A 13,095-nucleotide genomic window follows, 5' to 3' on the forward strand; every position below is an offset into this window, starting at 1 on the left:
ATACTAAAGACAGTGTGCTCATAGTAATTGCATGCTGAGTATAAGTCTGACTAAAAACTACAAACCTCCCAGCCTTTCTGTAACCTTTGATTTATTTTAAAAAAATGCTTTAGTCAACAGGTTGTTGCTGTTGGTCATAAAGTGCACTTTGTAATCCTTTGCATCATCAGATCAGCAGATGGAAACTACAGGCACCATTAGAAGAATATTAGATAGCTGCACCATGGCTCCCTTGGTGCCTGAATATGTTGACAGACCCATTTTTGTGCAGTAGGAGGATGACCTTTGCCAGGTGCTGTAATGCCACGGCTTCTTCACATTGGCCTTGGCAGATTTACTCTGACCTCTGGCCTAAAGACACACCGACAGACTGACAACTCACACAGGGTGTAAAGGTAATGTGGCCTTTACACACAATATAGCACAAAGAGAGAGCGAGAGAGGCCAAAACAAAGAGAGAGAGAATCTGAGCAAGAAACAACAATAGAGAAAGAGTGAGAGAGAGCTTTTAGCATGCCGAGGGAGGTTTAGGATATCATATGCACAGGAAGTAGGGGTGATAAAGATCGATATTGGTTGCATTAGGCCAGACCATGTTCAATTCACCTCCCATAGGGCATAAATTACTATTCATTCCTCCAAAAACTATGTATTCTCTCATATAGGGTCTGTCTGGAGAACCAAGCATCATCATATATTGTATAGGCACAACAGCATAATATAAAATATTGTTGGCTTGTAAGCATGCCCTAAAGTGTCATGATACCATAAATCATTGTGTGAACCTGCATTTATGCTATAAATAAAAATGGAGGTCTCAAGAAGCATCTCTGCTTTGAGATGGTATTTTTTAGATCTACAAGATAAAAACAGATGACCTTCTTTTTCTAAAACTGTTCTCTGTCAGAAATTCATTATAGCTGGAAGGTACCTTTGTGGAATAGCACATTCACATTCTGTCCTCGGCCGTTTTGCTAGAAAAACAGTATTTTAGTTGATAGCATGCACTGCACCATGAGAACTGGACTCTCCATTTGCCTTTGTCAGTTATAGTATTTTTGTGTTCTGCAAGTACTCAACTTAAGTTTTTTTAGGTAGGCACATGTGCCATTTATCCATAGCAGTTTAGATTGAACAAGCTGGGAGCAGCACTGTGCCTCAGCCACGGACACTGTTGGCACACATGCTGGTTTTAAAACCTTTATCTAAACAGGAAGAGCTGACTGAGCATAATGGCTCTTTTTTTTTTTTTTCCACCAATGTTCTGCTACACTTTCATACCAGCGGGATCAGTCAGTGAGTAACCCTTGTGGAGCCTTTACACATTCAGTGTTCTTCTAATGGTGATTGTTGAGTCATTCATTTACATTTAACGTATTTTTTATGGCCAGTCTGGAGGTATGATCAGGTGGCGTGGCACCACTTATTGGCCACATATGAAAAAGAAACATTTCAATATGTGCAGTTGTGTAAAAGGGCCAGTATTGTGTCCTGAATGGTGTAATTATTGTCCATTAGCCATGATGGGCACAATTTTTAAAAGTGAAACGTCCTCTCAAGCCTTGTATGCATTAACATGTCCATGCTGGTCAACGTTATTGGACTAAATTGAGTGAAAGTGAGGCTGCTCATTTGCAGATGCACTCTAGACTTGTGTGCACGAACACACACACACACACACACACACCTCATTGTCTGTACACATGCATGTGACCCTCAACACAGACACAGTTTAACACCCACAAATGTGCAGACGCACTCACACAAACCCAGACTCCACCCACCAGAGCTCTCAGGCAGTCATGAGCTACTACCCCACCCCCCACACCCCCAACATGCACACTAGTGATAATATTTCATCCACCCACACCCCCAACCCCCTCAATTTCACTTGCTCCCATTATCTCACTGCTATTGATTCACATCCCCCCTGCACAACCAGAGAGACTTCACTGGATAATTTTCAAGGGCATTTATAAATACATGATGGGTTGGATGGGTGATTGCGCTGTGACTGTGAATTTGTGGGAAAGAAAGAAAAAAGAGAGGACATGTTGGAAGAAGATAAATGTGACCCAGGACACTGGCAATGTGAAAACAGTATTAATTTCCTAACATTCCTTTTTTAATAACAAGAACTGAACAGATATTGATCAAAAACAAATATCTCTAAAAGAAGATTTCATTTCAATTGAAGTTAGTATTTTTTTTTTGTATACTTTCAACCATTGTAGTTCACATTTTAGCATTCAGATGCTGCTATTATGTTGCAGTATCCTGGTAGTAGTATCATGAATTCACACCAAAACTACATAAATACATTCAGACCATAAAGGAAAGAATAGGACTAGCACCAGCTGTGCTTATATTTTGCAGTTGCTCCAATGAACCTTTGTGGCATAGTTTATTTTTTCAGGTAAAGTAAAAAAATGTCTGATAAACATTGGAGTCCAGGCTTAAGGTTTATGTTGGTGGGCAAAGTTAATTTCCTGTCGTGTCCAGGCAGTGGTACCAAATTTGTATTCTGCTTTGTCTGGACTGAGGTAAGTGGGCCAACTTGGTGGAATAGGATCCAACATTAACAAAAACACTGCCAGAGAGCCGTGGGTGAGGTTCCCCTCCACACAGCCCCCAGGTCAACCTGCATGTGTGTATGTGTGAAGTAGTGTGGGCTGGGCTGCAGAGCAGGATGCATCTGTTAACAGAGGGGAGCCAGGAGGTACTAAGGTGTATGTGTGCTCAGGAGGGTGTGTATTGGTGCTTGTGCATTTGTGTGTTTGCACCAGCATGTGTTTGTGTCAATATTAAAGCCAAGTGTTTAGCCTTCTCTCCTGTATCCGGCAGACCTGGCCGTGGCCCACCTTCCTCGGGGCCCAGTCACAGACGCCTGTCAACTTCCTGTAATACACAAACACAGTCACATACACTCATAGACCAAAAAAAAAAAAAAAAAAAAAAAAAGTTGGTTTTGAACATGAATCAAGTTCCCTCTGTAAGAGACGCTACATACTCACATTACACGTTTCTACAGACCTCTGTTGGAAATGGGATTATAAAAGCTTCTATCACCATAAAATAAATAGGAAAAGGTGGGTGGGGTTTGCTTTGTCCAGCAATTCAGTGACCATTAGAAAATGTAGACTTAAAAAAACATTTTGGCACAAACTAAATCCCACACTGCCTCTTTTTTTTTTTTAACCATGAAAATGTCCTTGCCAATGTGTTGCAGTGCATGTAGGAGCAGGGCGGACGGACGGTGACGGGGTGAATTTTCCTTTTAGAGACATCCAACTCTTTTTGGCAGTAACTGCAGTCTGCTACCTAGTGCCATGCACACACACCAGCTCTAGATGCCAAATGGAAGGAATTTCCACTGAAGCCTGTTTGTAAAAGTGTTAATCCTCCAGAGAAAAATACTTGACTCTGCAGGGGTGCAGCCTGTGCTAATTATGCCCTTCACTGTGTAAGCCGCCAGAAAACTGAATGAGTGGTAAAGACTCTGTGGTATGAATGAGCATGTGGGCAGGTTAGAGCCATTACTGACCAAGAAAATCCAGACTGGTGGTGTTTATACTGATGAAGTGAGGGTGGTGGGGAACATTATTTATTGTTATGATTACTAAATCATTATCTCTGGTCTTGCGTCATTATTACAATACCAAGCCAACTCTCAACGTCTTTTCCAGTATTTTGGTTGTCTAAGATCTGGACTCAACAAAAGCGCACAAGTCTTTTTACTTTATGACTTTATATTGCATGTTAAGGAGGCCGATTTACATTTGGCAGTGTACAGAAAAACACAAAGCAACTTGACTTTAGTCCTTAAAACACAAAGTTTAGTTGGACTTTACTTAGAACTCACTACCAGTCTTATTATCTAAGTCTAATTATCTTGGCTTAACTCAGGACTTCATAGTCAATTTGTCCCACTCTTATTAATTTAAAGATATATCCTCATACACAGTCCATTGTATGGGGCTTAAGCTCTGTTTATTTCTACTTATCTGTGAATGACTCATTTAACATAAGAGCAAAGAAACACAGCACATATTCCCCTTTTCTTTTTCCTCTTTCCCTTATATTTCTGTTTTACTCCCTCACATATCTTTCTCTTATTCCTCTCCCTGTGTGTTTCCCTCACAGCATCTCTCTGTGCTTCATCACTTGCAGACAACCGGGGCAAAAGTCACAGGCCCTTGGCAGTGCTGGTGACAGTGCCATTCAGCATCCCGTCTGTCACAATACTGGCACAGCGAAGTGTGGAAATTGCCAGCTAATGGCTGTTTGCTCACTGATGTAGCTTGCCAGCCAGTGTCTCTCCAGGCTAAAAACCTGCCAAGCAATGACTCAACCTTGCACCTTAGAAGGTGCCCGCCAAATTACAGGGTGCACACACAGAAATCCCGTATTTGTAGGCTACGTGTTGCTAGGCAGATTCCCAACTTTGTGTTAGTAGTTTCAAGGTTCCAACATTAGAGTCACATTTTCTCCTCCCAAATATCTTTGAGCATATGTTTCTGAAAGGGTAGTTTAGGAAATAATTTCTACAAGGTTAAACAATTCAGTGTTTTTGCAGTAGTAACAGAATCAGCATTGAGCTGCTTGCTACACAAACAAACAGGAACCTCTAAAAATAATAGCTTGCTGACTCTCTCTCTGGAAACTTAGTGTTGTTTATATAAGAACACTTTGGTGGTGTTCCATCTCCATAAAGTTTGGGGACATTTGGTAAATGCAACAGACCCTGAGATCCTGTTAGCCCCTAATTGGCGTCACTCTGGGTCCTAAACTTTGCATTATGCTGTCTGATAAAGCCTTTCAGTCATCTGTAAAATCAGTGCATTGCCCCTTTAATATCCAAGGATGTTTGCACCACACTGACGTCAAACTCACAGACTGGATCTTTTTTATCTCAATACATGATCAAGTGAGGTGGCTGTTTATTCTTGTGGGATGCAAGCATTTATTCGCTTTTCCCCAGTTTAATCTTCATTTGCAGGCAGAAGAAGTGATTAACAAGCAACGATAAAGAAACAGTAGCACATATTTTGTGAGGCGTCAACCTGTGGTTTGATGTCTGGTCAGGGGTTTTTGCTGCAAGGCCTACCTGTTTGACAGTAAGACTGTGTAGAGAGAAAAGGAGTCTCACTGTGTAAAGCAAAGGAAATTGTATGTGTGTGTGAGAGAGAGAGAGAGAGAAAATACCTGTATTTGACTTACTGATTGTGTGTATGCACATGAAGTCTTCTCTCTGGTCCCCTGCTAACTCCACCCTCTCCCTCCCTTCCTTTGTGGCATGTCTGCCTTTGCAGTTGTCACCTCCAATTCCAACTTCAATTCATTACATCTCTTGTCCCAGCTGGTACAGACTCTCTCTCTCTCTCACACACACACACACACACACACACACACACACACACACACACACACACACACACTGCCATGGTGCCAGAGATATGTTTCAGCGGTAGTATGCACTGTACTAAGGTAGAATTGGATTCTTAAAAGAATATATGAGACATTTTATCTTCATCTGTTCCCTCTCTTTCACCTCATCCTCACTCAACCCCTGACTGACTCCTATCTGTATTATAAGCTCTCCCTCGCCGTCTGCTACTTCTGCACACACACATGCACACACACTCAATCTAGTCTCAATTATATGCTGCACTCTCCCTTTCTGACTCTCTCCTCTTACACACTTTCCTTTTGACTTGCTCTCCATGTCAGTTCTCTCCCTCTCTTGCTCAAATTCACTTCAGGCCCCTGTATTTTCTGCCCATCTCCATCTGTCTCACTGCACTGTGTCTTAATCCAACTGCCTGTGGACTTGCCAGTAAAAGAGTGGAGCCCGCCTGTGTGCTGAGTGTCTGCAATAAGCTCAGTGTAAGTTTTACTGAATAGAGCCAGCAAAGGCATGCAGTTCACATAAATCCGTGTGTAGGTTGCCATCATTTTGTGTCGTCCGTAGACATTCTTTAGTGTAAAACTGCGTGACTTGTATGTATGCATGCATGTGTGTGTGCGTGTGTGTGAGTGATGCTCATGAATGTTTGTCCCCGCCCTTACAACATTAGACCAAGCCAACATTGTCCACGATTGATCAGAAATTTCCGCATCACTGCAGGGCTAAAACTGGAGCGTCAAAATCTTTCTGTTCCAGACAGCAGAGCCATTGTACTCACCTGACTAGTCCAATGAGGCTTCTTGCAGTCCTTTTACTTCTTGCTCTCTTGAAACCATTTGGGCACAGACATAGAGGATGATGTAGTGTGTAAAAACTAGATAACATCTGTAAAACACAGAAAGTGGCGAAGGCCAAAGAGAAGGTGAGGAAACAAGATTTGAGCAGTGACAGGGAAACTGGAGAGTGGAGGCTATAATAAGAAGTGAACAGCAGAACAAAGCAAGAGACGGGATTCGGTGTTAATCAGCAAGACATTTAAAGTGAAGAGGTGAGATGGGTCAGAAAGAGACGCTGCAGAGAAACGAGAAAACCAGCGGAAATCAGTTTCAGACATTAAACAAAGAAATGAACAGAAGACATGGAGACATGAAAAGACGGTGTATCTGGTGCATGCTGTGAGACAGTGGCAGCATTGATACTCAGTGCAGAGCTGAACAGTTGCTGTCTGCGGTTTCTGGTGTTACAACCTGCCATTTAGAGCTAACTCAGCAAAAGGGGACAGATGTCATGAGTGAAGACTTATGTTAAGAGCTAAACCTTCTTTTCTGCATGTATATTTATGCAATAAATTCATAGTGGAAAAGCCTTTTAAAGACTTTACCTTGTAATTCACACCTTTTTCCTAATGTTTCTGTTTGAAATGTTGTTGCTGTAGAACTTTGGTGCTTAATCATTTACATTTGCCACAATGTTTATGTTGATGACAGGAGTCTAGAAAGTGGCACTTGCGTTGTTGTTGCAGCAGTTGTGAGTCACCGTGGGTAAGATTCAACAGCCAGATATGAAAATAAAATATGACCATCAGAAATTACTTTTTGTGAGATAGTTGTGTTGCTGCTCAGGACATGTCATTGTCACCGCTGACATCTACAGGCCGACCGCATTCATGTCAGATTTTTTTGTGGGGTGCGAATAATGATCCTGGATTCCCAGCATTGGTCAGTTCTAGCTTTTCATCACCATCATAATCTCTGATAGTTATACCAGACTGTTGTTTATTGCTTTTTGTATGTTCTGAGTTGAGATTGCCCACATTGTCGTGTATTTAGATTCAGTGATCAGTGGTGCAGCAGAGCTAGGTGCTGTCTTTCATCTGCAGCATGGTTTTGGTGTTTCTTTGGCTGTGTGAACAATGGGACTCATGAATGTAGTAAATTCTACTTTCCTGTTTGTGTTGCTGTGCATACAACTTAGTGAAAACAAAGCTTTCTAGAGACGCTGAAAAATGAGATACCATTTAGTTTTCTCTTTGCAAAAACAGCTTTGTTGTCTTTATGTATTCATTTAATCACAAACACTGTGTCATTGTGTGTTGAACCCACTTTAATTATCATCCTCATCAAGATTCATCAGCCTCATCACATTTTCTTTAATTACTTAGCTAAGCCATTTGTCCTCTTTATTATTCATCCTAATGTATTGTCTCATTTTGTGTACACATTTTAATGCATATTCTTATTTTTGTCATGTTCCACCTGTGTCAGTCTATCATCTTAATTCTATAAGCAGGTTCCTACACTAACCCTATGAAAACTATGAACTTAAATTTCATTCTTCAAAGCTTTAATTCTGATATATTCAGCACTGACACACCCTCTACCTCTCTCTTCTTGTGTTTTAATGATGTGGCTCCTTCTGGCATCGCTAACCAACCAGGCCTCATCCATTAAACATCTTCAAGGTTTTGCGAAACCATTTGGCCACCAAAATATCCCTGTACGCAATGACCCACAATGCAGCAAGATTATCCCACCACTAACATGCCTTTGGGAAACCCGGTCTCATGTCTTTGTAGCCAAACTGCCAGTCTGGACTTTATAGACCATTTTATCACTGAGGAAATAGGTGAAGCGGAGCACTCAGGCCTAAAGCTGGTTAATCTCATTGTTAAAATTGGATCCTGTAAGTGAAACAGAGTTTTTATAGTAGTAGGAAAAAGAAGATATCACCCTAATATGTTTTGACTGGTTTGTTTTGCTTTTAGGGACTTGAGTATGTCTATGGACAGACAAATGTAGCCATAATGTTGGCTAAAAAATGCAGAGTGGCCATTTGAATGTTAAATGTTGTGTTTTTTTTTTTTCTTCCTGATAGAGGGAAGGGTCATTGTTTGGCTGGTAAACTGCTATGAACTATATGGTGTTGGACAGTTTTAGGTATATTCAGCTGAAAGTACACAAAATATCAGATTAAGTATGTTCCTTTAGGCTGACTGGTCTCCCTCGACCATTATTCTGCCATTATATTGTCTCTGTGGGTGATTTTATGATACACATCATTTAAAATGCCTTCATAAAGATAATCCATCTAACTCATGTCATAGGGAATTGTGTAGTATTGTTCTATTGTTCATGACATTAGCCAATTATTTTGATGTTTTGACATTTTGATCTTTGACTGCTGCTTTCAGTCTTATCACCTTAATTTTGTCCAACTTGTTATGAAATGGTAGGTTCATGTCTCTTGGTTAATCAGACTCCGGTGTTGTGAAAGCTTGGTCTTTCTTTTTAACTGTGATGCAACATTTACAGCCTGCCTGATTGTGCCCGCTCTTTGACATGATAGGACTGTACAGCTGAACATTTATATTTAATCTCCTAACTCTCATCCTTAATGCATGAGGAGAATGGGAGACCCCCTCACCCACTTCCCACCAACACCCTCACCCTCCCCACCCCCCTTTGCTTGGCCTGCTGGGAGAGTGAAAGAGGCGGATTAGAGCATGATTAAGTCTGTGGTGTGAATAGGAGCCACAAGACTGCCACAATTATTCACTCCCCCCTTCTCACATGAGCTCCTTTTGTCTATCCTTGTCATATTTTATTCCCTGGCACCTCAAAAACTCCTGACATACACCATCTTTTATGATTTGTGAGTAACATCTCATCTCTAACCTAATTATTAACCCCAAAGTCTTTTTCTCAACACAAACTAAAAAAAATGAAATCCTGTAACTCGATCACGTACGTTCTTGCATCCAGGTTTTTCTAACAAAGAAGAATCAGAATGAAACATGTTGTTGTCCTTTCACCATCCCATTTGGTTCTTCAGAAATTTTACTCATCAGTTTCTGTGTCCATGTGGATTCTGGTGAATGTAAAAAATGCAAGATGTCAGGTGGCAGCTCCATCATCACTGGCTTATAACTGCTCCATCACACAAATCAATAAGTATTTACCTGTGATAAAATTAGCAATCACTCTCTGTCTTCCCCTTTGCTTTTCCCATCCTTCCTTATTCACACAGAAACACAACAAACTGTCGTGAACAACAGAAAATATCAGGGATGAGAGTGGAGAATGGACTAAAATATATCAATCATGACTTAAAACTAATGTGGATGTTACAGTAGTGCACTTTGAAATCAGTCTTACAGTTTAAGTGTTACTAATAGCACTGTTATCACTGTAATATGCGAGTGACACACAGCAACCTACAGCGTATTAATATTTCAGTGGAATACTGCATTAAAATAGAGATGTGTGTGTGATGGAGAAACAAGGAAGCAGATGCATTAATGTTTAAATTTTTATAGATGTGTACTTAATTTTTTAGAGTGAAGCATTTTCAGATTTTTCATGTATAAAGTGTATGTGTCTCATGTGTAGAGACTGATGCAAACAATGCTAAAGGATCTCCTAGTCAGTCAGTGTAAACTATAATGAGTAGCTGCACCTTGCTTTTTTTGTACTGCAGTATATACTACATACAGTTTCACACTTCAATGCACTAAAACAATGGGAATCAGTAAATATAGTGCACTATATATTACATCAGGATTTGATTTGTTTATTCTATTAGCATCTTCCACACTGCAGCAGTGGCTCATCTTCCTATTCCTTAAATAACCACATATAACCTGAACAAAATAAAGGCACGGAGTGTGTCTCCACCCTTCACTACTGTATTTCCCTGTGGATTTAGGGAACCTGGGGGGGTTAAGTGCTAATGGGGTCATACAGTACAACTGGCCAATTAGAAGAGAGGACTTAGGGGGCAGCATCCCCAGACTTGATGTCTTTAATATTGCATGTTGGCACCATGGTTCCTCAGTCTCAGCTAGTTTCCAAGCTTCAGTTAGGCTTGGTGCGTCTTTGCATATCAAGTGTTGGTGTAATTGCTCAGGTGAGTGCTTATATGTGCGTTTGAACGGCCAGCGTTGTTTGATGTGGCGATGGAGGAGGTGTGCTGTAGATTTGCTTGGCGTCGCAGGAGGACGCCTTCTTTCACTCTGACACTGCCCCAGTCCAAACTGGTAAGATTTGGGAATTAGAGGTTTGGCTTTCGTCTATAACAGAAGGGGCTCGGGGCTCTAAGGGCATTTGTCCACAGGCAGAGGAAATAGAAATGAAGTGATGATCAAGTCAACAGAGACTTGTTTTACAGGAAATACGTCAACTACTCAGCCAGTCTCAAGTTCTGTTGGAGAACCTTTGTAGAAATACCTCTTTTAGGGATCCTTACGTCCTCATCTGCCCTTCTTGGGTGTACCATTCCTCTCTACACCACAGTACAGTAGTGGAAAATACTAGAAGGATAATACTGAATCTACATTGTTGATACATTTGGGATTAAATCCTGGAACTGACCATATATACAGATGATAAAAGCGTCTTGTTATGTTGACTGACTGAGATGTGTGTCCAGCTTTGCAGAGCTTCTGAATCTCTCATTACAGCATTTCTGAGTCTTCCAGGAGGCAACAGTGACTTACACTAACCTCTGCTTTAATAAGACCATGTCAGGCTTATACTGTTTTATTTGGAGCTTTCTTTATTGCAGGTTAAGGGAAGGATTTTGTGACTTATGTAACGTTGTTTCTACTGAGATCTACTGTCGTGTATTTGGGGCTTCTCTTGTATGTTTGTATGGCAGCATCGTTGCGACAGAGTACAATAGTCACTTCTTAGCAGCACACAGCTAAAAGCTAGCCTGGCTCAAGCAGCAGGTACATGCAAATTTTTCACAAAATGTTACCTAGTCTTGTTGGAATTATTAGCAATTATTAAAACAGAAACTAGATAAAACATATAGAAGGGAATACATTGAAATAAATGAATCTACAGTATATTTAATGGCAGTAAAATATTTCAAAAATAATTCTAGGTTGAATATTTGCTGGAAAGTTGTGTGACACTGTGTAAAGGTCATTTTAACGGTCTCAGTAGAAAGGTACTAGTTGTCCTCTCGCACAGTTAAAACTCCAGTGCTGCAGTACTTAGCACCTCAGGGTTTTAGAAGCAGCTCGAATGCTTGACTACTTTGTCTGATCCTGAATTCGAGGAGGTTGAGATTGAACTCTAAGCAATTTGGAACATAATGGAAACAAATGGATTTTTTTTTTTTTTATATATCAGTGCTCCTATTTTGATTTGTGCAAACTGTCCTCTCATCTTGAAGTAAACAAACCGATCACTGTGGACTCCTGTGTTTAAGGAATTTATTGTTTGAGGCTTTTTTAACGTTTTTGCATCTTGCATTGTTAAAATGGCAGGGGAGAGCATCTGTTTGGGTTAGCGTGAATATTTTTCTGTCTTTGCTTCTGAATGGATTTGAGTGCCCTCATTGTGTGGTGTGTTTGTATGTGTGTATACAGGGTGCACACATAGCTGACATTGTAAGATGTCTGCATAAATAAAAACTGCAAGGATTTACTGTTTTAGTGTTTTGTTGCCCGCTGGGCACTACCAGAAATCATATCATCCTCCAGACTTGGATCATAATTTACTGCCATCTCAAGTGTCTTTAGCGCCATCCTCTTCATGTTAATTTTCTTGGAGTATAGCATGTCAGATAGTGCCAAACCAGCTTTGGCTTTCTCGCTGATGTATGTGTGTGTTTATGTTTCCCTGTTTAACTCATATCCTTTTTCTTTCTCTTCTTTTGTCTGTCTGAACAGCTTCCTGCTGACCTCAGTAAGATGCACCTTACAGACCACGCCCATCAGCAGGTGATGCACATGCCTCCCAGCCAATCAGGATGCAGCATCGCCAGCGACTCAGGAAGTAGCAGCCTGTCAGATATTTACCAGGTGAGATCCTCATTTGTTTTTTTAGTTTTTTTTTTTTTTTAACCTTGTTTCTAAACAGCTGTCAGTCCCTTCAGTAAAAAAATCTATGAACAATTTAAGGTGAGGAACAAAATGTCAAAAGCTTCAGCTCTATGAAATGTTAGTTTACTGTCAAAAGTGTGAATAGTTTTTCCTTCACTCACAGACTTTGCCATTGCATGTGCTGCTTATTTAAAATAACTGGCATTCAGTTCAACATGATTCAACTTGGTATAAAATATAGAGAATCCAGGTTTTAGGAAGGTTCTTCATCTCTGATCTTTCAGATTATCCTCCTGTGTTTATCGGGAATTTCTCAAAAGAAATAAAACTTTTGATGAATTAAACTTGAAGTTTTGCTCCTCCCAGGCTCCATTATTACATGACACAAAAATAATGAAACCCGTCCAATCCAATGACAAACCTCTGTCTGCTGTTGCCCTTCTACAACCACACTGTGACACCATCTGGTCTCTGGCAAAAGTGTTTTACTGATGCTAGCTTCTCTCAGCTTGATTTGTTCCAATTCTGTCTATCTAACTGCAACTTATCTGTCAGCTCACTACCCTCCCTCGCTGTAATTTTCCCTCCATGGTATCCAGCTACTTATTGTGCATCAGTTTTGCATCCTGATGATCTGTCTCCCTCTGTACTTCCTGCTGCGGAGGAAAGGTCACATGCAGGAAATGAACCTAACCTTTCAGGCTCTGTCTACCTGTGCTACAGGTTATAGAAGCTGAATCACAAGCATCAGTGCAGCAATGATCATTTTGCAGGTGTGGCTTCAGTGGGCATCCAGGGTACAGCTTGTACAGTGTATAGTTGATGTTGTAATGCTCAATTTAGGTTTTACTAAACA

At 40.6% G+C, this 13,095-nt stretch overlaps 1 protein-coding gene across 4 annotated transcripts in view; it reads left to right on the forward strand.

The window, feature by feature from the left end:
• Positions 1-13,095, forward strand: part of rapgef6 (Rap guanine nucleotide exchange factor (GEF) 6) — a 117,338-nt gene that overhangs the window by 61,677 nt on the left and 42,566 nt on the right. For all 4 annotated transcript variants that reach the window (XM_026328026.2, XM_026328027.2, XM_026328024.2 and 1 more), the window contains one exon: positions 12,087-12,218. In XM_026328026.2, the coding sequence (XP_026183811.1) occupies positions 12,087-12,218 (132 nt within the window). The remainder of the gene's footprint in view (positions 1-12,086; positions 12,219-13,095) is intronic.

This window comes from Mastacembelus armatus, chromosome 14, assembly GCF_900324485.2.
Source record: "Mastacembelus armatus chromosome 14, fMasArm1.2, whole genome shotgun sequence".
Classification (NCBI taxonomy): Eukaryota; Metazoa; Chordata; class Actinopteri; order Synbranchiformes; family Mastacembelidae; genus Mastacembelus; species Mastacembelus armatus.